This window comes from Penicillium antarcticum (assembly GCF_028974205.1).
Source record: "Penicillium antarcticum strain IBT 31339 chromosome Unknown utg000005l_segment0_segment0, whole genome shotgun sequence".
In the NCBI taxonomy this organism is placed as follows: Eukaryota; Fungi; Ascomycota; class Eurotiomycetes; order Eurotiales; family Aspergillaceae; genus Penicillium; species Penicillium antarcticum.
Genome location: NW_026695303.1, coordinates 2963380 through 2988410, shown reverse-complemented (window position 1 = coordinate 2988410; position 25031 = coordinate 2963380). Strand labels below are relative to the sequence as shown.

At 48.6% G+C, this 25031-nt stretch overlaps 8 protein-coding genes across 8 annotated transcripts; 4 read left to right on the top strand and 4 right to left on the bottom strand.

Moving 5' to 3' along the window:
• Window positions 1-8552: 8552 nt before the first annotated feature.
• Window positions 8553-8784, top strand: N7508_005780 (uncharacterized protein; the record flags this gene model as incomplete). The annotated part of the gene is made up of 2 exons (XM_058463846.1): window positions 8553-8708; window positions 8764-8784. The coding sequence occupies 2 exons, from the start codon at window positions 8553-8555 to the stop codon at window positions 8782-8784; spliced, it is 177 nt and encodes a 58-aa protein (XP_058320324.1).
• Window positions 8785-9774: 990 nt separating this feature from the next.
• N7508_005779 (beta-N-acetylhexosaminidase) lies at window positions 9775-11559 on the bottom strand (the record flags this gene model as incomplete). The annotated part of the gene is made up of 1 exon (XM_058463845.1): window positions 9775-11559. One exon carries the CDS (start codon window positions 11557-11559, stop codon window positions 9775-9777), a length of 1785 nt encoding a protein of 594 aa, XP_058320323.1.
• A 390-nt stretch (window positions 11560-11949) lies between these two features.
• On the bottom strand, window positions 11950-12894 carry N7508_005778 (dihydrodipicolinate synthase family protein; the record flags this gene model as incomplete). The annotated part of the gene is made up of 1 exon (XM_058463844.1): window positions 11950-12894. One exon carries the CDS (start codon window positions 12892-12894, stop codon window positions 11950-11952), a length of 945 nt encoding a protein of 314 aa, XP_058320322.1.
• Window positions 12895-13656: 762 nt separating this feature from the next.
• On the top strand, window positions 13657-15494 carry N7508_005777 (acetyltransferase SAS4-like domain-containing protein; the record flags this gene model as incomplete). Its single annotated transcript, XM_058463843.1, has 2 exons — window positions 13657-14356; window positions 14413-15494. 2 exons carry the CDS (start codon window positions 13657-13659, stop codon window positions 15492-15494), a joined length of 1782 nt encoding a protein of 593 aa, XP_058320321.1.
• Window positions 15495-17627: 2133 nt separating this feature from the next.
• N7508_005776 (neutral amino acid permease) lies at window positions 17628-19326 on the top strand (the record flags this gene model as incomplete). Its single annotated transcript, XM_058463842.1, has 7 exons — window positions 17628-17797; window positions 17854-17867; window positions 17920-17992; window positions 18052-18383; window positions 18436-18989; window positions 19045-19188; window positions 19243-19326. The coding sequence occupies 7 exons, from the start codon at window positions 17628-17630 to the stop codon at window positions 19324-19326; spliced, it is 1371 nt and encodes a 456-aa protein (XP_058320320.1).
• A 638-nt stretch (window positions 19327-19964) lies between these two features.
• On the top strand, window positions 19965-21496 carry N7508_005775 (PHP domain protein; the record flags this gene model as incomplete). Its single annotated transcript, XM_058463841.1, has 2 exons — window positions 19965-20272; window positions 20344-21496. 2 exons carry the CDS (start codon window positions 19965-19967, stop codon window positions 21494-21496), a joined length of 1461 nt encoding a protein of 486 aa, XP_058320319.1.
• An 842-nt stretch (window positions 21497-22338) lies between these two features.
• Window positions 22339-22885, bottom strand: N7508_005774 (DUF3807 domain-containing protein; the record flags this gene model as incomplete). The annotated part of the gene is made up of 2 exons (XM_058463840.1): window positions 22339-22806; window positions 22862-22885. 2 exons carry the CDS (start codon window positions 22883-22885, stop codon window positions 22339-22341), a joined length of 492 nt encoding a protein of 163 aa, XP_058320318.1.
• Window positions 22886-23153: 268 nt separating this feature from the next.
• On the bottom strand, window positions 23154-24161 carry N7508_005773 (HVSL domain-containing protein; the record flags this gene model as incomplete). Its single annotated transcript, XM_058463839.1, has 3 exons — window positions 23154-23568; window positions 23636-23861; window positions 23918-24161. 3 exons carry the CDS (start codon window positions 24159-24161, stop codon window positions 23154-23156), a joined length of 885 nt encoding a protein of 294 aa, XP_058320317.1.
• Window positions 24162-25031: the final 870 nt, after the last annotated feature.

The window sequence follows — 25031 nt, the reverse complement described above, 5'->3', positions numbered from 1 at the left end:
GTCCTTGGCGATCATTACACATTACAATGAACACATTACACCTTACGGTAATCTGGTTCTCTGCTTGCAGTTAGTGTAATTTTAATTATACCCTTTCTGATGCCGCCTCGGTGTTGTCCTTGTGCTCGTGCAAGAGCCGCATAGCTCTTGTAATTCGGCCTGCGTTTGGTTGCCTTTTATGCCTTGGAACGATGGGATGATCTGGCATACTCGGATGTAATGTACATGTACCATCGTTGCAGCTCTTTCCTTTTCTAGATCTCCTTTTTTTTTAAAAATTAATATCTGACGATATCTATCACATCGTGGGATTACCCACATTGCCGTCAATAGTGACAGCGGAAGCTCATCGAAGAAAAAAGGAAGGCCATGTGGGTCGGAAATGGATTTCCAAGTGAAATTTTCAGATTAATGGGGTATACAGTAGAGACAACTGATTTTTTGGTCCTATCCCGTGTGGAGCGGTAAACATAATATGGATTGAGATAATCTTCATGCTGTCAGACGGTGAAAGATTAACCAATCCACTTAATTTTCTTGCGCATAGACTACATGTAGCCCTAGCCGATGTCAACTCGGAGCGCCCGTCCCTATCGTCCCTACAGGGTCGGTGAGTGTCAACGCGCCAGCGCGAAACTAGCGCCACAAAACCTGCCTGAGCCACAGGCCCACAGTGGGATTGCCCTATCACAGGTGGAGACGAAGGCTGTCAGGTCCTGTGAATGGCTGTAGGGTTGATCAGTCGTCGGATAATTGGACAATGACATGTCGGCAAGCGGGTCCAAGTACTGTAATCGAGGCGCAGTCTGATCAAATACACCGCTTGACAGTCAAAGAGGTTCGTATTTGTCGGCGATCCCGGTGCTACTGTAACTAATGTACCTAAAATCTAGATTACGCCAAAACTGGGGGAAAATGAGATCATCTCGTATTCTGCCCTGGGGGAATCGGAGAATCTTTACACCATGCTTGACATGAGGCTGTGTATATAGTGGTTTAATCTACTTTAGATCCCAAGGTGTAGACTTGGCTTTCTGACCGGGATGCCCGTTAACCCTGATTACCCTATACATTATGCGTAAGATGGCATGATCAACGTGTCAAACCCAAACCCAACTTGAAACGAGACCTCGACAGACAACAGTAGCCAGTAAGCACCCAGAAGTGCATGATCCGAACACCTCCTTCACACGTGTGATGGCAGATCCGACCAGGGACCAATCTGGTTCGCTGCAGCCCGTCCCACGTTGGCCCCCAACAGCCTCATCTTTTTGGTAATTACTCTGTATCCACCGGAAACACGCGTAAAACACTGTCATGATTAAAGTCGGCCAAGACCTCTCCACTCCCAGCCGTCACCACGGCCCCGGGATGATCGTCTGCCCATTCACCATGCATACATGCCCTCTCACCTTGCGACCGTCTTTGCGGGTCCGGCGACCCCGAAGCCTTTTTCTTCAGGCCCGCCATACGGAGATTGAAAATAAACCGAGGCTCTTGGTATGTCAGCTTGATTTAAGAATGCAACGTGACGGAGAGAAATGCGTCGGCACTTCCGGAAACGAACTTCATAGATTGAGAACATAACACCCTACCAAAAAGGGGCAAAGCATGTTTGGTCTAGGTGCAGTCCATAGGTAAATATGGGATTCTCCACTGTTGAAAGATTTGCCTGGTGGTCAGATCACCCAGAGGCTCATTTCTCATTTCTCCCCAAAGTGGCAAATACTACCCGTCGAGCATTGATGTTTCTGTCTTTCCCCAGACATCAAGATTACACCCTAAGAATAAACACACAGCCAACAAATCAGAGGAAACCACGGCCTTGTCTAATTCCGTCCTGTAGACGCTGAATCTACATATGCTTCCCTGCCGATCCCAACTCTTGAGCCTCCGGTCTATTCATAACATCAAGAGCCGCTCTTAGCCTTACCGAAACAGGGCATACATTATGGGTGGGAGAGAATGGGGGAGGGGGTAAGCAGGGCCTATTCCCTGTCAACCATGTGGTGTTTCTAAAATAAGAATTGAAACAAGTCAAAGGTGAAACACCTACGTCTGGAGGGGCAACGATCGGCATGGACATGCTTTGAGATCGTGCATGTTGTTTACTTCTTGAGATGGCTAACTGAATTAGGCATGTGCGCTTTTTACTCTAGTCAAGGGATCCTGGCAGATGCAGCGACGATTCTGTTTATTCCTTTTTCCTGGGTGCACCGCATGACGGAGGTTGCTATGTTTACCATCTAACGTTAGCTACATTTCAGGGTACCATGTTTTAAGTGTTGGTGTGAGTTGCAATGTGGTCGGCGATACATGGATGTTATGGTCCCCGCTGCTAAAGTCGCACAACTTGAACATCCGCCGTTTGCACGTTCGTCTATTCGGGGGTTATCTCAACGGAATTTACTCTATTGCTCCTTGTTTACTTTGGCAGTAATGTTTTGGACCCCAAATCTTAGCTTACTCTGGTGTATTGGCCCCCATAAACGCCTTGATGCTCTGACGACTACTTTGGGCTCGAACATGCGCTTCGCAGGGGTGTATATTGTTAGATTGCCCTTATCTTCCAATTAAAAAACCAGGAAGAATATAGGTTCGTCCGGATCCCTGTCTAGAGCCGTGGCAAGAGCGCCTATACAATGGAGATCATGGTTCCCCTATTCAATTCGACATACACTACGGAATACTGATCTCCAGGCCACACTCGGCGTATAAGCAGGCATCTCTTTTAGGTGTCAAATCCCCAAAACACAGAGCGGACCCACCGAGTCTTAATTGACAGTTTGCCCGATCGGGCCTGGCCTCACTTTATCGAGTCCAGAGGCGTGTTTCAAGAAGCGATCCTTGTGTCGCTCAACCGCGCGCCACGATATAAGGACTAAATGAATTACAGGGATGTACCCTGTGCCAACAAGCCAAAGGGTCTTCCAGAACAATACCGAGTCTCACACATGGCACGTTGCACAACAGCAAAGCCGCGACAATGCCCTGCCAAAACCAAGTACCATCCATGCCGACAAGACCGACAGCATACTGCACGGTAGACATGTACGCAATCTCTCGGCATCTAGCAGAAGCCTTCAATTGAATCCACTCTTGGTTTCTCTCGTTAATACGCCTCAGTATCACCGAACTAAAGTACCTCTTACTACTTCCTGTTTGGTCCTATTCTGTCTCATCGGAGACCCTCCGAAGATTGATAAGTCCACATCCCCAACCCAACTTGACGATCAAACGCTCTAGACCCAAATCTCGTAGACAGCCGAATGACAGCTCCAGGTGTCTGGATCCGGCTCTTGCGACCCAACGCCCAACACCCGAACCCAAAATTGGGGTCGGATGTTGGATATTGGAATATCACCCGCAGTTTTACCGCTGTGCTTGCCCCTGAGAGGTTTTGTGGGCCAAAAGCGACCAGATAAGCCTCTTTCAATGCTAGCGTGGCTCGGTTGCTTACTTCCTCCAACCACGGCTGTTGATATCTAACTTTGTTAGCTCTACGACAGATGTACAACTAATTAAGAAAAACGGGTGTTGTAATTCACGGACATCGCCTATAATTTGGCCCCCAAGGTTGCTACTCTACTCTAGTATACTATACTATACACTAAACGGGCAGCACAAGTTCAACAATCGACATGTTGAGTCTGGGCGTGGAAACGTGCACGGCTCGGTGAATCAAGCCCCAGTCGCCCGGGTTAAGCGGATAAGTGACAGGGGAAATGTCTAAGTTTCGGATGAGACAAAGAAACTCAAGTGGGGTGGTAACCCAACATGAAAACCATAATACTATTGATTCAGGCAGCCATAGGGAGTCGACAGGTTTCTTTGTTTGTAAATGTGCGGCAATTTCCGATCAAGCCTAGTGTATAGTGTCAGTGTACAGTTTTCAGCTCCACAAGACAAAGTATTCTCCGTCGAGCACTCAGGAGTGCCGGGCTTGGGCGTGATGTGCGGACGCTAGTTGCACTATTGAATCCAGCATGACAGGTCGGACCCGCCTGACGTATCCGCGAGGAGGGTGCGACATGTGTTTGCTAATACAAGCCTGTTTCTGCTGGCGATCTTGAATAACATACTCGAATTGGGTTAAAGGCTCGTCTGGTACGGGGGTTTTAGGGGTTGTGGTTTAGTAGACTCGATCCATTGTACAGATCCCTGTCAGGGGTGACAAATACCCCAATCCAGCAATAGAGGTAACAAATTAGGAGAATTAACGTGCAAATCAATGTTATGACTCGCTACAAATGTACAAATGTACATGTACAATAGCCGAGTCGCCTCTCACCCATGCATTAGCACCCATCTCCTTCCTGTCTGATCCTAATCACCTCCCCTCGGTCTCCATACCACCCCTGCAAGGCCGGCGCTCTGATCTCCAGCGGAGTCACATGGCCAACCCCGCCCCCTGCATAAGGCAAGTGGTGACATATTGGTTACCTGACTCAAATTGTCTTCGCTGGGTATCTCGCATCTTCCTGTCTGTCTTACCTTTGGATACATATATATCCGCGATTTTCAGACTACGCTATTGGTTTCGCCGGCTGCCCAGTATGCCGTGTGCCGTGCGCGGACCGATCCTTACACCTCCACGGTTCCATGTGGCTGGGTCGAATTGCCAGTCCATGTGAACTGGGGATTGGTTTGACGCTGGTTGAGTTTGGGGAAGCGAGGGTCGGTATGCATTAGCAGTTAGGCGTTGCACGCCTTGCGATAAGTAAATTACTTGTCCCAATTAGGCAATAAAGTCTTATGTGGATTTTATAGTTGATAGATGTGGAATAAGTTTGTCTTGTTTTGTGTTATTGATACAATGTAAAAGATCATCTGGGGCCGTTCTCAAAGTTACTATGGCATTGTTTTCCTTAAATCCTGTTTGAAATGGCCAAAGGGTTGACAATCGGCCATTTCACCAGGGTAAAGTTTTCCCAGGACACTGTACATAGACAGCACTAGTGTATATAGCTTTATTGGTATACATGATACAACTTAATTTGTGAATCTGTATTTTTGTTTCCTGTCTGCGACCACCACCAGTGCCTAGTAATGCCACCCGGGCTCAGAGCTCTGATCTACCAGTTCGTCTGTGTGAATCACCCCTGCACGAGGGTCAAACGCCACCAATCACCCACGTACCCGCCTGCCACTGACGACACTATCGATGCAAGATTAGCTTCGGGATCAGAGCCAAGCTCTATACCTCTATACCCAGTGAATCATTGACCCACTTCCTCATCAACCCTTGAGTCAGTGCATTTACATGTACACTCCGTGCAAAGCCGGATAATTGCACAGATCGATTGATCTGGACTCTAGATTTGGGGAGGGGATATAATTTATGGTTCGATAACTGCTATCTCGTATCACTATCACAGACATGGGATATCTTCCAATCACTTCGCAGTGGGAAAGCGATCCGCAAGCACCCCCTCGGCTTGGCTTTTACCCAATCCTCTAGGCTCTCACAGGCTTGCCTCATCCAGGCTTTGATTTGAATCAGAACTAGGGCCCGATCATCTGACCCTGGTCTTTGAGATATGTGTAACAATTTAATAGGGATCGTGGATGCGTCCTATGGCTAATCAGATGATGGGAGTGTTCCACCGAGGACGAGGCAGTGGCATTTTTAGTGTTTCATCTGCTGCACTGGCGAAACTTACTACGAGCTCCCCGAGCAGCTGTTCCTTGTCTGTTAGACATTTATCTGTTTCCGATTGTCTGGTGCCTTATCTAAACTATAGAACAGTCTATGCTGTACTGTAAATGACATGATATCATGTACACTGGTACTTTAGGAATTCCATTGGTCCAATTGTAGTCAACTTTTTTATAAAACAAGTCTATGCAACAGTGAACAAGGGGCAAAGATCTCGGGATCCAGATTGTATATCTGCAAGTTAGAGTACATGTATACGCAAAACCCCGATCGACATAGATAGATTGACTATTACTTCTGATCTGTCACTTCGACCCTAATTCTTCGGCACGCAGATTCCCCGAACAAAGGCGAAGCAAACAACCTATCATCTAGGGACTAGCCACGGGCGCAAAAAAAAGAACATGACGGCCCACTGTGTCTGAAAGATGTGCTGTGGGTCATTGGAACGAAATACTGTAAACACGACAGATCGACAATTACAGTTCACATACAGTAATCCCACCATTCTGGCTGTTTTGAGCTGTGCCACAGACAAAAATTGAGTCCCCCCATATTGTCCCCACCCCAAGCCCTCTAGCCACTGCACACAGCCTATGGGGGAGCAGCTTCGCCCTCCCCGAGATGACGCACAATGCTCGATGCGAACCCCACTGAGGCGGTGTTAATCAATTCATCCGAGTATCCGAAAATGACGATGTTGGTGACACTTCGTGGGGCAAGTCGGGCGCTCCGGCGCGCCTTTGAAAACAGACTGAAATATCCGCGTCGCTTATTTCCGTGACGGCACAGGGCGACCGCTAGCCCTCCCGTCCGCTGTTTAGCTGTTAATTGTCATTGTCGGCCTGAGCGCTGTGCATTGATGTTGCACAAATGTACGCATTCTCCCACTTGGTGATCTTTGGAGATCATGCACTGTAACTGTGATTGTGACATGACCCCGTGGCAGATCAAGGAACTGGCCATGATTAGGTTCTATAGTTGGCGATCCTATGCAGATGTATTTGTGTGCAGTATATTGGGGACGCTGCAGGGTCTGGCTTTTCCTTAGTTTTTTGTCGGTGTACTTGATCAGGTACTCCTATTACAAGTCGTGATTTATAGTGGCGTACATTCATCGAGCAGGTACGTAAATGACTACAATGCTTATGTAGAGTGCAAGGCGTTATGTTGACTTGCGGGGATCTTCGCTTGAGCTCGGTTCGCTGCTTATGTCTGATCGCTGCCTCAGGACAGGCATGGCCCATAATTCATGGACTCGTGATATTCGAGTTGGATATTGAGCTGGGTTGACAACGTGTGAGTATCCAGTCATAGCACTGCGACCGTGATGTTCGAGGTCCTGGCTCGCTGTTGTGGTGAGTCTGCAGAGTGTAATATATCAAATCTGAGGGTCATTTACTTGGAAGCGGAAACCTTCCTCGGAGATGATAATGCAACAACCAGGATATATTCTAGCAAGTATCTAGGCAAATTTACACAGTTTCCAGGACTCTCATCCTCTAAAACTGGGCTATATAATGAACCATCTCACCTCGGACACCTAGGAACGACCGTGCTGCAAATAAGCACAGTACATGCAGAATCAGAAACCAAAAACTGTCGCAAAATCTCCGCAGTCCCGTGAAAAAAAAAAAAAAACAATAAACAAAACCCATCCCTCAATCGTAAAACATAACCAACACGATTTAGTCGCGGCCTGCCATCAGACTATCACCTACAACCTAGTTCTTGGGGTTGATGCTGTGTAACTGACACCCAAGACGGAGCCGATCAGATTGAGCGCGATCAAGGCCCATTAAAAATTGAGAATTGAATACAAGCAGAACCAGAAGTAGAAAAAAATAGAGCGAATGTTTCGTCTGATTTGACCACTTCAACACCTCTCCTCCTATATCAGTGCACCAGGTACAACACTGACAAACCAAACAAGACAACCAGCAAAACCTAGTATTATACGGACCTTTGCACGATATGAAACCATTAAAACAATCTAAGCCCAAAACACACATAATCCCAATCCAACGAAGCACGTACGACCCCAAATTCGGAAATATAACTCGAAACAATTACGTCGCACAGAACACTCTTCGAGTACTGTAAGCTGCAAGATATCCGCAAGTAAGCGAAACCAAGATGAATCAAGCACAAACACACCTCTCACACAGCGCCCGCCTCTCCCATGAAATACAGTAGAAGTACAGTAAACGGCCGAAGTTATGCTTACCGTTCACTCAAAGTCCCAAAGTCCCAAAGTGGAAGCTCACCGTCCCGATCGGTCGATGCTAACCGAACGGCGAACAACAAACACGAAGTGAAGTGTTCCCCGGTGCGCGGGGTTACTCAGGATTCGGCTGGGTTTGTTTGGTGGTGATACCCGAGGGAGGCCGAGTGGGATTGGAGGATGGAAGACTTGGATGGCATTGGAGATAGGGATTCTGTGATACGTAAAATTGGCTGTTAAGAATCGATACTTGTTTTCCATTTAGTTCGTTGTTTTTGGTTGTACATCGCTTAATTTGACCTGATGTATGTATATATATGCATAACATATACTCAAGTGAGGCATGGCCGATCTAGATCAAATGGACTGATACATTCAGAACATGGAACGGATAGGAGGGATAGTTGATTTCATCATTCGTTGTAGTCTTCGTAGTTTGTGCTACATGTGAGTTGGGAGTCCAGTACTATCTATCCAGTCCGGTCTGGTTCGAAGTTAGATAACCACCACATCCATCTTCTAGACGATCATCGCAAAGTATACTGGCCCAGCCTAGTCCGAAAAACTAATAGACATATCTAGTTCTCGTGAAATGTAACATGGGGGCTAGAGTTACTACGTCACTGAAGCGGTAATGTATTTATAAGTGAGCGAACTTGCATCATCAAAATGACGGCTGTCACAGACGAAATATTTGCTTCCTGGTTTGCAGTCCTGCAGGGCTTATTCAACGACATGTATGCACGAGAAGCCGCGAGGAATCTCGCTTCAATCTCCTCATCAATAGAACCTGAAGCAGGTCTTGGTCGTCTTTGGGGTCTGATCGTAAGATGCGCCTGCGAACTTCCTGAATATCATGACAAGCTTATCGATATCCTAGTCTAACTCTCTAAGCTCCTAAGCCCAAAAACAGCTAGCGGGGACGCACTTATTCTCTACGACATGCAAATTTGGGAAGACCTCCCGATACTAGATTGGTAGGTAACCCCGTGAACAATAGAATATGTCTGTACCTAGTAGACCCCTGATCACCGACAAAACGCAATCTCGAAAATCATTAACCGGGACAAAATCACAGCATTTTTGATAGCAGCCGAGGAACCTATATTCGCATACTCATGGTTTACGCTGTCCGCCCTCCGCGACGCGCTAGAAACACCCATAGCCTAGTTATCACCGGTTTACCCCTTACAGGCGTTGATTCCTACTGCTTCTACATATATCAGTATTCTCGGCGTAGATATCTATGAATAGGATAAAGATCTTAGCGACTATATAGGTATAGCACCGGGAGGTGGAGGTCCACTCTAGGAAGGCAAGCATGGCTTTTGCAAGGATATATAGTAGCTTGCATCTCACCTGCCTCACGTATAGGTACATCCCGACCAATACTAAAACCAACAAAAGCACACCTCATTAGAGAAATGGGAAGTGGAGCCTTATTTTCTAAGGTGGACGGCGTTGCACAACGTTAGTAGGAAGGCATGGAGTGGAATGAAAGGGATTGATCCAGAGGTTTGGCTACGTCGATCTGGAATTTGGGGATGTAAATGTGGTGGGTTTGTTGACTTTGTGCGGTAATCGCATGATGGATTTGGGATTATGGATTCTGGGATGGAAAACGTGATTTAGATTTGGGTTTGGATTGGCATTTGGTCTGGGGTTGGTGAGTGTAAACATTTTGCCTGTTTGGGAATTGGTTCACTACGATTGTCAGTTACAAGAGAGGCTGATCAATGGAATCCCAGAATAGTATTGGGTATCAAGAATGAATAAGTATATACAGATATGAGTTAATGAATAGTAGATAGAGTATAAGTCAACGCTTCCAAGTCAACGCTGACACCCAGTATCCCGAGATCAAACTGAAGCCAAACAGAGTAGCCATCCCTTAAGAGATAGCAGTCTGATTTTGATAAAGATCACAAGCATGGGGATGCTTCAAGCAATACTTAGGCACAAGCGCATTGGCCATAACACCATTAGCAACGAGATACTCGCGGAAGTTCAGCAAGCGCTGGGTAAGCATATTAGTGCGCTTGTTACCAGTCGCATCGCGATTACCCGACCAAACACGTTCACCGAGGGCAGCGGCACGAGGCCAGAACTCGCTGGAGATGTTGATGTCATCGACCTGCTCAGACCAAAGAGGTGCCTCGGCGCCGAGGATATGAGATGCCTGTGTGTCGGTGAGGTTGTAGGTGAAGTCATAGTCGTAGATACGTTGCCAGGTCTTGTAGGGTGCGCACCAGGATCCGCCGTTGCCGCCGTAGTTGAAGTTGACGCCGCCGTCTGGGTTGGAGTTCTCGTTGTAGCGGGGATCGTTGGTGACAAAGCCGCCGTGACCGCAGTCTAGGTAGAGGAAGTCTGAGGAGGAGACGACGACATCGTAGCCGGCCGTGGTCAGTTTTTGGATGTTGTCTAGGCCGTTGTTCCAGCTTTGCATGACGACGTCTTTGGGGACGTCGTGGGCGTTCTCGGTAGAGAGGACGATGTCTTCCCACATCATCATCCGGCGGTGTTTGCCTACGCTGCGGAAGATAGGGATTGCACGGTCGATCCAGTATTGGACTAGATCATTGTATGTGCGCGCTGGGTCCTCAGCGAACCATTCAGTGACGTGCGCGCTGAAGTTGTAGCAGTTGGGCTGGAGCTCGTCGGCGCCGACGTGGAACCAGTTGTCATCGAAGATAGCGGAAAGATCGTGGTAAACATTGTTGACAACCTCGTAGGTTTTGTTATAGATGATATCCAGCTGACCCGGGTTTGGCTCAACTGCGGTATGGTACTGCCACACATCATTGGACCACCAAGAGTTGGCACACGCCACAATCTCCGGGTCGACTTGTTGCCAGCCTGAAGCAGAGTGGCCGGGCATGTCGACCTCGGGAATCACACGAACACCGCGGGCACGGGCATAGGCAATGACGCGGCGCATGTCGACCTCGGTGTAGACCTCGCGGGGGGAGTAGGCGTCCTTGGTCATCTCGGGGTAGGAGCGCATCTGCATCGGCCAGGACTGGGAGTCGTCCAGGTGCCAGTGCAGGACGTTCAGCTTGGAGAGAGCCATGCCGTCGATTTGTTCCATGATCTTGCGCACCGAGATGAAGTTGCGACCGGTGTCGATCATGATGCCGCGGTATGGGTACAGCGGTGCATCTTGGATCTTGACTGGCTGCTCAATGATTAAACCACCCTTTCCGTTGGAGATAATGATCTGCTGCAGGGTGGTGAACGCGTGCAGCGCACCCCAGACGGTCTGGGAGGTGATCTTGATGCTGTTGGATCCCTTGGTCACCTCGAGTGTGTATGATTCATCCACGCCATGCTGCAGATCAGCCCGACTGTCCTTGATCTGGACCTCGACGTAGTGGATCCCCGTGTTCGTGCGCTTGGTCTTGGATTCGGGGGTGGAGGTCGGGAAGGCTGGGTAGTCGGAGATAGGAGCTTCTACAGCGGCGGGAACCCATTGCAGGGTGGTGATGGAGTTCCATGCTCGCACCCAGGCTTTGGTCACCACTGAACTGGTGTGTCGATCGCGCAGAGACAATCGTTGCACTTGGATCGGACCGGACGAACCCCAAGTGATGTTGCGGGGGGCGGGAAGTGGGTTCACCTGGACAGCAGACACGGCCGTGAGGGCCCCGAGGACACTCAAGACAGAGGCGAACTTCATCGTGAGGAGGTGAGTGATGGCGATGAAGAGAACGACTGAACAGATAAGAAACGACGGACTATTTATGTGTAGCATGCCGATCCTTTCAGTGCAACTGTGGAGATGAAGATAGACAAACAAACCCCTTGTTTCATCGCTCATGTTACATTCTAACTACTCTATACTGTACTAGCGACACTAATGACATTAATTACACTAGCCTAAGGGCAGAGATAACTACAACCTCCGCATACGACCTGAGCTTCGCTTCGAGGCCACGAGGACACATGAAAGAGGGGTGAGCTACTGTATCTAGTCCAATGGTACAGTGACATGGGATATCTACACTCAGATCTACTACACACAGATAGATTAAAGAAGCTTAGGTATCATTTCAGGTAACTTCTATAGTTAAGACTTCTCCAAAGATTTCTCCAGCTCCATCCCCTCCCGGAACTCGTCGTGAATGGCCGCCGCCGCCTTGACATCGGGGACAACACAAGGTCGCCGAGGAAGACCACCATAGCCACGATAAGACTGCAAACCAGTCTTGACAGCAATGAAGCCACCGTGGATAGCAGCCCAATCAGCACGAGCAACAACAGCCTGCACCTTCTGTGCCTCCTGAACCTTTCCACTGCGATAGAGCTCCATAACCCGCACACAAGATCTAGGAATCATATTGGCAACGCCACCAATGATACCAGCACCACCAGCAATCAAAGTCTGGAGGGTAAAGTCGGCCGAGCCACCAAAGGTAAGGAAATCAGGCTGCGCCGCAGCAATACGGGCAAGTTTACCAGTATTACCACAGGTAAGCTTGCACCCAATGATATTAGGATGCACCGACAAAGCAATAATATCATCAGAGCTCAGATCAAGCCCAGACGAAGCTCCAGGGAAGTTGTAAATAAGCACCGGCACCGGCGAGGCATCAGCCACAGCCTGGAAGTGTGCATGCATGGACTCGCTGCTCACCAGAGCCTTGTAGTAGCTCGGCGGGAGCACCAGGACAGCATCGGCACCAGCTTCGCCGGAGTCTTTGCAGAACTGGATGGTCTCGCGCGTTGAGGGGGCACCACAGCCAGCGATTACTGGCATGCTGTTGTACCCCGCTGCATCGACGGCGCGCCGTGTGGCTGCTGTGATAGCTTTGCGTTCGTCGCGGTCCAAGTGGACGGCTTCGCCGTTGCTGCCTTGGGTTACTAGGCCTGTGACGCCGCTGTGGGCGAGGTAGGCGGCGTGCTTCTCAACGGTGGCTATGTCAACTTCTTCGTCCGGTTTGAAGAAGGCCACTGTGGGGACGTAGACTCCGTGGGGGAGGGGATTCCGCTTGGCTGTTCCGTTGGCCGTCATGTTGGGTATGTGGTCTGTGGTCTAGGGAGTTTAATAGGTGTTAGAATGGCCCTTTATATATTGAGAAATGGGCAGATCATCATTCGCCGTCCACCCCCCACGTTCACCCCACAGTGCCTTGTCGTGGGAGTGAAGTCATTTGCAATGAACAAGGGCTTCCCCCACGGTTATGCGGGGTTGGTATAGTTTCCTTGCACTATGTATGTTATAGGTGGACGTATACTTGTTCGAAGTACACTTGTTCGGAGCTCTATGTGGCCCTTGATCTCTGTCTAGCCCAGTCGACCCAGTCTCACTCTTTCCCTTCTGATATACGTCAATGTTCACTTGGAGATTCACATGTAATCTGACCTGCATAATATGGGAATTCCGAACTTGGAGAATCCCCCACACTCGCTCGTGGGGGTTCATTTGCCGTCTAACGTGACTACACATGCTACATTGAGGCGGAGAGGCACTCGGGGCAATTGAGGCAAATATGATCGAATGTGAGATGAAGGGTGCTATAACATGCATGAGTAGAAGGCTGATATTGTCTACTTCCGTTACAAGTGAACACCATGTATGCAACCCCATATACAATCAATTCACTACGCACAATTTCGAATAAAAATGAGAATTCAAACAACAATAGTAAGCAAAAGTCGTGAATAGAATCAACATCATCTCCTTCTCCCCATCGCCGTCCCATCTAAACCCATCCCGCCAAGAACTCCCCCCTCGACTCCCATGACCGACTGAACATCCTCCAACCACCAAACAATGGCCCTTCTGTCACGGCCCTCCCTCCGCTCTGTGCGACGGGAAGAACCTGACGGCAAACATCGCCTGAACCGCCGCCGCAGCTCCCCAGACTGCCTCGACACGACAACCCCAGACCCCAAACCACGCCCGAATCTCCCCTTGAAACTCGCGCGCCCGCGGACCGTGAATCGCCGCGACTCCTCCGCATCTGTTGACACGGTCGCCTCGCAATTGGCGACGCCGGCAACCCGCAATGCGAATGGCAGGGCCCGCGCCCATGACCCCAATACGCCTTCGATCGCGACCGACTTGTCGAGGGAGTCGCCTGATCCTTTGGATACGATTTCGCCCGCGCCTGCATCTGTCGCGTTTAAGCAACGGCCTGTTACACCTGCTGTGACTGCGCGGTCGGATGCCAAGGCTACTGTTTCGCCTGTGGCTCGCGCGACTCGACGGGTTGATACTCAAGTGTTGAGTGAGGAGCAGGGAAATGTGAAGGGTGTGGGTGGTGATGGAGGCGGCGTTGATGCGGCTGGGGTCAGGTCGACGCGAAATCGCAAGAGCGATGGGGGCGACGGCGAGCAGGCTGAGGTGGATGAGAAACAGACTGGGCGGCGGTCGTTGCGCTCGACTGACACCGGGTCACGGTGTAAGAGCGAGCTTGCGCAGTATTTTCATAGCTACGAGCAGATTATCAGTTTGGACGACCCTGAGCCAGGTAAGTTGAGTGCGAGCAGGATGCATTGGACTTGACTGACTTGGATGATTAAACAGAATCTCTCAATGCCAAAACTACAATCATCCTCGTCGATGACCTGTCGCAATCCCTGCCCTTTCCCTCGCAACATGACCCGACACCCTTTGGCAACCCTCTCCTCAAGCTGTACGGCTGCGAGAAAATCACACTCCATGAGCCGGCAGCCAGTCCAACCGCTGTTGACCCGCTGGGCGCAGAGACATACTTCCGCGCGCATCGCAAGTTCGAGCGTCAGGAGAAACAACTACGAAACATTGAGCGAGATCGCGCACAGCATGAACAGCAGGTCCTCGAACGACTCCTCGACGAGCTCCGCGGTCATGACTGGTTACGGGTGATGGGATTGCCCGGGGTGCACGAGAGCGACAAGAAGCAGTACGAGCCAAAGCGTGACATCCTCATCTCAGAGCTAGTCGCTCTAGTCAACAAATTCCAAGCCTGGAAAGATGAAGAACGACGCCGCAAGCTCGCCAGAGAGAAGCCAGCCCTAGACGAATCCGATGCTGCAACTCGCAACCAACCTCGCAAACGCTCCCGTCCAGCAGAGGACATGGACAGCTCTCCAGCACCAGGGACAGACATGCAAAGCACGCCCGATCCCAACGACGTTGACGCATTAGCAGCGCGCCAACTGCACCAAGAAGCGCGCTCAGCATCAGCCCTCAAACCACGCAAACCATCAACATCCCGTAAAACCACCCGTACAGACGGTGACAGCCACAGCCACAGCCACAGCCATGGACATAACATTACCACTGAAACACCCTCCGCTCCGAAAACCAGCCCAAAAGCAAAGAAAAAGACAGATCCAACTCCACCAAAGAATCTCAAACAAATGCCTCTCTCTTTCTTCTATGAATCAGTCGTCCAAGGTAAACCCTTCACCTCATTCTTCCGCCAAAGGCATGTCCGCGAAGCAGCCATCGCTGCAACAAAGGGTGATCGTCGTGGTGGCTCACGCTCTTCTCTTGCTTTTGGTCATCCTGTTCCTGAACAGGTCGAGCAGGAGTTCGAGCCACCAGCTGAACTACTTACTGAAGAGGCGATTACTGCTTCTCAGCGGAAGAGAAGGAGGCTTAAGCGGCAGAGTCATGGGTGATTCGAATTCTTACTGCTTCAATCAAGGTGGGTATCTGTTTATGGGGTTTGTATGATGCAATGGTGGTGTTTATGGGTTTGCATGACTATGATTGGTTGTTCTTCCTCCCATTCTTTTCTTCATTTTCTTTTTTCTTCTTCTTTTTCTGTACGATAGCATACTGGCGCTATGGGCATGGCGTTCTCTTTCATTATGTTTCTCATGCACTTTTTATGGACTGGATGTCCCGGCGCAGGCGTCGATGGAATACGGGTTTCCTGGGTTGAGGCTCGTGGGTTGTATGTTTATATCCGTCGTGAAGGTAGCTTAGGCCATGGCATTCTAAATTCACTACGGGGATGTGGTTCATCCTTCCTCTTTATTTTGGAATTTCGTGAAAGTCTGTCTGTAATATTAGTGTCTGTAATATTGGTGCCATCGTCTGGTGCCAGTAGATTTCGTGTAGAATGAAGTGTATCTCGAGGAAGAATGGTGTGGGATGTATACCTGGCTGTGCATTTTTGTTCTGTCTTTGTTCTTCCTATTTCTGAAGATTATTCTATGTGCTAGAGCTCTACTACTTCGTTTTTTTGTTCGGTTATGTCACTGCCTTTAAGTACATAAACCTCCTACTCTTTCTTCTTCACCTACGCCCCCTCTTTCTACTCGATTTTTCCTTCTTGCAATCCTCTCTGTGAACATTATCCAACTTATATATAATCATACGTGAAATGCGAGACACTTGATTTTGAGCTTTGCTCCTCTGTCCTTTCTAACTTCTCTCATTGGCGCTCTGCTCGAAGCTCGAGCCTGATGTTATGAATTATCTTCCAGCCACAAAGTTCTACTTTTTTTTGGCTCATCAGTCGACAAAATCCTTCACTAAGGCTATGAAAGCTCTGATCATGGGGGTGGAAGAACAGAAATCGTTGATAAAGAAACCAGACACCAGACTGAACCCATGAACTGGCAAATCAGTACATGTGAATATTCGATTCATACTTCCAAACCCCACCCAAAGTTGATGCTTCAACTCAATTGTTTCGTTAGGGGGAAATTCGTTGCACATGCTATCATTGTTTTGTTACGTCGCTATAACATCCCGGAAGCACCCCGCTCTATGTTTCCGACATGCTTCATTCTAAATTATGAGCGTTTTCTTTCCTACATCTTTCCTACCGTTATTCTGAGAGGTCGTGCCTGTTTTTCTGTCTCCTGAACCCAAATGATCGTTCAAAACTCACTGGACACGGGGTAGAGAGACTGCAAAATACAATGACTACTTGGGCAAGCAACATGCTTCAAGAACTTGATGACTATATGATTCAAGAGTCGAGTGTGGGAACGACACAACATGCTGCTAGTATTCTTCACCTGAGCTGAAAGATACTGTGCTGGTCTGCAATTGCGATAGATTTGGTTGTGCTGACTAGCAATAAGATGTTATCTGAGTGGCCGTTCTAAGATCGTAACGTACAGTACAATTCATAGCTGCAATGCCAACCTAAAATTGAATTAATAAGAATCCAAGACAAGGCATAAATGAGTCATGAATAAAAGAAAAAAAAATCCCACCGGATCCAGTCAGCAACTCCGATCGACGTCCGACATGTCCTGCAATTTAGTGCGGCAATAGACAGTCAAGAGCAGCCGAAAGGCTCAGCTCAAAAAGAGGCTAGACTGGCGAGACTAAGCTTAAAAAATCCCAGCCCTAAATCTGCAGGGATCAGCGGAACCCGCCGATGGAATTTTCCACCGCGTTTCAATCAATGTGATCACAATTTGACTTGAAGCCTCTATTAAAAATGTAGTATAGCAGACCGACATCGGAGCGAAGTTTTCTATATTCCCCAGTTTTCAACGATATTTGAAGCATCCGACCCATTTGGCTAAGGCTTTTCAGTAAATTTCTATTACGTCGCGCCGAGTTGATTCGTTGCGACGGTCCGCGTCTCGGCGCTCCACTTCCATTTTGGGTGGCGGTTTCTTATTCTTCATGAGCTTTGCTTTTGCTTTTGCTTTTGTCATTTTCTTGCTGTTTTCTTGATATCTTTCTGCTTTCGCCGATCGCTGGTTGTTTGGTCTTTCGTTTGGCTTTGATCTGGTTGCGAGATCTATACGGCGCATCTATTGCTTTCGATATCCGGCTTCACTATGAGCTCATCTGCGGATTTGGAGGTTGGGTCCAAGGAGAAGAGCTTGGATCTTAATCAGACTGATTTGGATGCGGATCTCCAAAAACCCGACTTTGTACCTCAGTACAGGCAGGATGCTTTTGGTGATGAGGAGAATGCCGAGGTGAAATATAAGGTTCTCAAGTGGTGGTATGTCTGCATAGCTTCGATTTGTGATAATCCTGTGGCTAACTTTGATTTTATAGGCAATGCGGTCTGCGTATGTGACGATATATCATTTTCGAATTGAATCCGAGTCTAACGTGTACCAGTCATGGTCGCCGAAACCGTCTCCCTAGGTGTCTTGTCGCTACCAGCTGCTGTCGCAGGCCTTGGATTTGTTCCGTATGCATGCCCTCGCCTGAAACTCGAAGCGAAATAATCCAGGCTAACATGCTTAACAGTGCGATTATTATTCTTATTTTCCTCGGCTCGCTGGCTACATATACGGGTTATGTGATAGGACAAATGAAATGGAAATACCCTCACATCTCGACAATGGCCGATGCAGGCGAAGTTCTGGGAGGAAAATGGGGTCGTGAAATCCTCGGTGTCGCGCAGACTATCTTCCTAATCTTCGTCATGGCCAGCCATTTGTTGACCTTCACCGTGGCTATGAATACTATCACTGGCCACGGCACCTGCTCAATCGTATTCGGTATCGTGGGTATGATTGTATCATTTATCTGTTCTCTACCCCGAACTCTGGTCAAGATGTCATGGCTCTCCCTAGTTTGTATGTATATTATCAATTTTTCGATCCCAAAATATCAACTAACAACCTCCAGCATTCGGAAGTATCATGACCGCAGTCCTGATTGTCATGATCGGCGTCGGCATCGAGAAACCCAACGGCCGCATTGAAGTCGCCGTTGAAACAAACTTGTACCTCGGTTTCTCGGCCGTCTGCAACATCGTTTTCGCCTTCTGCGGTCACGCAGCCTTCTTCGGCTTGATGGCCGAATTGAAGAACCCACGCGACTTTACCAAGTCCCTTTGTCTTCTGCAGGGTATCGATATGGCACTCTACATCATTGCCGCTGTTGTAATTTACCGCTATGCCGGCGCGGACGTTACCTCGCCTGCTCTGGGATCTGCTTCCCCTGTTGTCGCTAAGGTTGCATATGGTATTGCCTTGCCTACTATCATCATTGCCGGTGTCATTAACGGCCACGTCGCATTCAAATACGTTTACACGCGCATCTTCCGCGGTACGGACCGTATGCATAAGCGTGATGCTGTCGCTGTTGGCTCTTGGATCGGTATCTCTCTTTCACTATGGATTCTGGCTTGGATCATTTCCACTGCCATTCCAGTCTTCAGCAGTTTGCTCAGTCTGATCGTATGTATCACTTCATCCTTATGAGATTATTGTCAAAATCTAACTTCTACTCCAGACTGCCCTCTTCGCCAGTTGGTTCACCTACGGCTTAAGCGGAATATTCTGGCTATTCATGAACAAGGGCCTCTGGTCCTCCTCGCCACGAAAGATCGCCTTGACAGCACTGAATGTCTTCATCATTGCCATCGGTGCAGCTATCGTACGTCACATCCACGTTTGAATGCCGTCATCTCAATTGCTAACATAAATCCAGTGTGGTCTCGGCCTCTACGTCTCCGGCAAAGCAATCCACGACAACCCCAGCAGCGAAAGCTTCTCCTGCGCTAATAATGCTTAAATGCACATAAAATTTTATCGCTAATTTTGCTTGGCTTGCATAACATGGGTATAGAAGAGATGGCGTTATTATCTTGCGTTTTGGGGCATTTGCATTCATCTTTTATTGTGGCAGACGAAGCTCGCTTGAAGTTGTCGTTTTCTATGGCTTATTGGCCTTGTATACTTACTACTATTTGCATGTCATACTGCCGCGCAGTTGACTTTATATAGACCTGTACAAACATGTATTTGCTTTGATTGAATTACAAACTACTATTGTACCATTCAATCCATTAATTCCGCTTAATCGTTCCATCTTCCAATGATTGCAACATGAAAAGCCGGTCGTCAAGCGGGGATAGCCCTCAACAAAGGTCCATGCACAATATCTCCAACTTGAAATTCGACAATTTCCCTGAAGATATTCTTCCCGCGCTCTCAGACATAGTCAACGCGCCTGTTGTACGAAATACTGTCCCACGTGGTAGCGCAGCTGTCGGGTCAAGCCGCGCTCGTATCCCGCCAGACGGGATGATACGCGAGGCACGACCGCAGCGATGTATAAAATGAAGAGTAGAGATGCCATTGATTCAAATTCATGGCCTTTGCTTTTGTGTAAAAGGGTGTTTCTTTGTTAAGACCATTGGAACTGCAAATATGGCGTTCAATATCAAGAATGCCCTCAGATTTTCACTCTTATGTCTTTCTACTTGGACAACGGCTACCAGCACACGCAAAACTGTTCATTTGAGTCTCTCTGGACACATTGATCAATCTCAGGTATACTCATTTGTATACGTCCCATTCGAAGTGGAAGAGGGCGTCACCTCCATCAGCGTCGTGCAAGACTACGCCTTGAAGGGAAATGGCAGTTCCCTCGATCTGGGTCTATTCGACCAACGAGGCAACGAGGTCCCCGATTCATTTGGTCAATTCGGTACTAGAGGATGGTCGGGTGGAAAAAGGTGAGACTAATCTAAAGTCTTGTTCGAGTGCACAGAAGAACCGAGTGAGCTGATATCCATAATGCCAACAGAAACAACTTCACTATCACGCCCGCATGGGCAACGCCGGGCTACAACCCGGGTCCCATAAGCCCAGGAACCTGGAGCGTAGCCCTAGGTCCATACGAGTCCACGGCGAAAGGCATAGACTGGACACTACAAATCTCACTAGGCTTCGATGCGATCAACGCGACATTCACGCCGACATACGCCCCAACAAACTTGGACCCGATTTCCAACGGTTACACCGAGGAAGAGGAATTCACCTGGCAGCGCGGTGACTTCCACATGCACACCATCTACTCAGACGGGAAATACACACCAGAGCAGCAATTAGCCATCGGCCAATCGCAGAATCTATCCTTCGTCTTCCTCAGCGATCACAACACAGATACAAGCAATCAAATCGCCGGATCGGTCCAAGCTGTACATGCACCCGATCTACTAGTCGGCCGAGCGATCGAAGTTACAACCCGGTACGGACATTGGCATGCCGTCGGTATAGAACGGGAACAATTAATCGACTGGCGATACAAACCAGGTGATAAGCCCGGTTTTGCAGAAGCAGCGGAGCACGTCCGTCGAGCTGGTGGATTCATATCTATAAACCACCCGTTCGCGGATTGTCCAGCTTGCAATTGGAGTCTAGGGTGGGAAAGTAATGATGCTGTGGAGGTTTGGAATGGGCCTTGGGGTCCGACGGATGAGCAGGCTGTGCAGTTGTGGCAGAGGATGCTTATTGATGGAAAAAGGGTTACTGCTGTTGGTGGGAGTGATTCTCATTCGCCGCCTTCTGTTAATGGGTTGCCTACTTCTGTTGTCAAGGGAAGGGGACGGAGTCAGGCGGCTATTATTGAGGGTGTTAAGGCTGGGAGGGTATATTTGGTTCAGGGGCCTGGTATGGACGTTGCTTTTGAGGTTGTTTCCGCGTCTTTAGTGGCTCCGGCGCAGATTGGGGATAGGGTGAGCGTTGAGAGAAAGGATGTTCGCTTTGCTGCTGAGGGGTTGGCTGGGCAGCGTTTGTGTCTTATCTCTAATCAAGGATACTTTTACAATGCGTCAATCGCGGGCCACAAGGAAATTGTGCATGCGGTGCATTTGGGGGCGAAGTTTGTCAGGGCGGAGGTGAGGAACTCGACTAGTGATGAGATGTTGGCTCTAACCAACCCTGTGTGGTTCTCATGAGAGGCTATGGAGAGAGCGAGAGAGAGAGAGAGGGAAAAAAAAGGGGGCGGTACAGATGGGACAGAAGCAAGCCAATAGGCGCAGATTAGAAGACAGCATAAGAAGCTCTTTGAAAAGTTCCAATAGCAGAAGCAATCCTTCATTTCAGTCGTAATCTTCGTCAGTCGGGTAAGCCGGGAATTATCTGACGCATCAAAGGTGACCAGAAAGTATATCAACTTCTTTCGACTTCGGCGAGAAGTTCTTATGGTCTGCCTGTTTTGATCCCTGATTGATACCGGATATCTTTCCTGCTGGGCATGGCAGTCGGGGCCTTCGCGGTTGCGTGCTGCCACTGTTGAAATTTCTTCCCACTTGTGTTATTGACCCTGGAACTGTATTCACTTATGCCATGTGAGTAATGAGCCGCCATGTGGGAGGTGATCAGTGGAGGTGGGTAGAACCTTGAGATTTATTATCCCCCGGTAACTAGAACCACACTGTAGTATCGAGATTTGTGTAAACCGGATGTGGATAACATCTTGATAAGCAGACAGTTAGCATCTCAACTCAGCATGCGTGCATATCATTGACAAGTATTGTGAAGGTTTTCAGAGAGAAGATTAAAGTCGTCAATGCCTCACACATCCGCAGATGGCATGGCTTTCCGGCTAAGGATGACTATACATTGGATTTCATCATGCAGGAGAAGGGACTGAGGTTTTGCTGAGATGCATAGGACTCACTATCAAGTTTCTGTCCTTTGAAGGATAGCAGGTGGGCGTTTGCATTAGCTCGAGGATTCGAATAGCTTAATGCGGTGACTCGGGATATTTTCGGACATTGGCGCGGTATCTGGTCATTCAATCATCATAAGAGATGATCCTGCGACCCTGGTATGGCACCCGCGACTCTGGCCTCTTCGCCGGAGGTTGATCAGAGCTCTCGTCACCGTAATCAAGAGGCTCAGAGTTGATGTCCTCAGCGACACGTTTCTTGGAGTTCCTTTGTCCCCGTTGATGTGCATGAGTATCAGCAGCGCGAGGAGCAGCCTTGGTATCTTCGGTTGGGCTGTTCGCAGCAGGTGTGTTGTCTCCGGTGGATGCCATGCGAGCTTCGTACTCTGCATTCTCTATCTGCAATTGCTTCTGTCGGAGCAGGGCATGAATCTCACTGTGCCTAAATATGCGAATCTGCTCATCTGTGAGCGTGCGCTTCACTCCGTCGGGATAGTATCCGAGGTCCTCCTCTGCGGGCTCGTCATTTTCTTGTGGGAGGGTGGGCTGTGGTTTGCCTGGAAAGTGCTTGGAGTGGAAGGCCTGGAGGTCATCCTGATAAAAGCCAGGTTAGTAAAGCGTAAGGCTATTGAAAGCCTGGAAGACATACCAGAGTTACGTTGGGGACCTGCATGATGGGAGGTGTTGACGCGAAGGGGAGAAGACGCGGTCGCGTGAAAATGCTTACGGTAATCCAGTACCCACCTGCTCAGCTGTATAGATCGAACTCAACAGATATCCAGCCCCAATCAATATTTTACAAGTATTATCTGGTTAAAGTGGTCATAGATTCATTACATTATTATTTGTTCTTGGGGTCTTCTGGTCTCGTGACACTTGGAGGTCATATCCAATTCTCCTCCCCAAACGTCCCTTATTGATGCAAGAACTCAAAGCATAGCTTAAAGATCCTTTCCTAATGGGATACTAACCACATTATTCCCCATCTTGGCCTTGACACTATCAAACGCGATCTTGCATTCTCGCAATGCGTTCAAGTCCATACCAGCAACCCGCGCGCAGTCTTTCTCGCTAGGCCCTGATAGACTCCAAGCGAGTGAGATATGGAAACAGTTTGAATAGTCTTCTACTAGCGGCGCACCTTTCTCACCACGAGGCAAGGCACGCTGATGACTATTCTTATGCGAGGAGGCCGCATAAAGAGGCGGCTGGTCGAAGCGAGCAAGGGCGGTATTTGACAGATTTAGCAGACCATTCAAACTATCATGTGCTGGTTTCTTGACACGCAACACCAGGAACCAGCGTGTTTTGTCGTAGTTGGATGCCCAGTCCAAAGAATCGGGTAGTACTTCAAACCTAAGCCGTATTAGCAAATGAAAACGGAGAAATCCGAATGTTTCTGGGCTGAATATCTAGAACATACGGTGAGATATGCGAGTCATGAATGGCTTTTTGCAGCAACTCAGTAAACGGTGCACGCTGCTCAGTGCGGAGGACCACCGGACGAGACAGGCTAATGTGAAGTGGAAGCTGAGCATCAAGATCACTATGCAACAGACTATGTACACTGGGCGCATTTTCATCCAGTGAGGTCTCAGCATGGGCGATAAGTTCTGTAAGGAGCGACAGCTCTTCTTTCGCGGGATACCCTATCAAGAATTAGCTGCTGACTCTGGGTGAATCATTGCGAGGGGCTGCGACGTACATTCGAGGTACAGATGTGTCGGCCAGTTGCCTTCTACATGTGGGATTGCGCGTTTTCGACCACCATGAAGACTGGGATCATCTTGCACGCTGACGCGTGTGCTGGAAGCATAGAGGTCGTGGAACGCTGCAGGCAGGGGCGGCAGCGATGGCCCTGGTTTCGGGTCATGGCGAGCTTTCTTGCATGGGGGCGACGTTCTAGACTCGGAGTCTGACTCTGAATCGGAATATTGTACCAGAGACATCTGGTTGTCGTTGTGGAGGTTGTTGTGCGATCTGTTTGGGCGGAGAGTTTGATGTGGGTCAACCACCGTCAAATCTAAGAAGCTTCAACATGCATTTTCGGTCTTGAGCTATCTCGTTTCTATCCTTTACCAATGTATCATATGGCCTGTAACGCATTATTTTGAACCCGGAAAGTCTCTTGCTCATTTTCAAGCGGTTTATTCAAAGAAATTTAGACATCACGAGCAGCGGTACCCGCTTTCCCCCTCATTTTATACTGGTTGTTTTCTCCCTGTTCCCAGTCCGTAAAACAATAACTTGAACGGGTTAGTAGATCATCCTCTCGCCGGTCACTACTAATCAAATATCTGCCGAGTAACTAGGATCGTGGAGAAAGCAGGGAACCAAGTATGGCTAGATACAGATCAGTGCAACATCCAATGAACCGTGCAATTTATATTTACAGACATTCATCCTGGCGAGGAATTTCAAATTGTGAAGTGTATTTGTCATCTAGAAAATATAGGTTCCCACATCTCTAGTCTATTTTCTCTTAAGCAAGTTTAGGAATTAACTCTTGTCTCTAGGACTTTTTAGGTATTTGTTGGCTTTCCTTATTCAAGAAAGAATCAATTACAGGACTAAGAAAACCCTAACTAATGGAAGAGTAACCCAAATGTCTCCTCTTGTGGGTCTCTAAATGCGGACGGACGGAAATAATCATGTTCAGCACAGAAAATCCCTAGGGTGTGACATTTCCACTGACCAGGTCTTCCTTGTTAGCCTTCCTCCCATATACCATCTGTCAGCCCCTTACTATCTCCCCTTCCCATATCATTAATCACTGCGGGAGTTCTCCAGCACTTCGACGCAATAGTAACAAATGACAA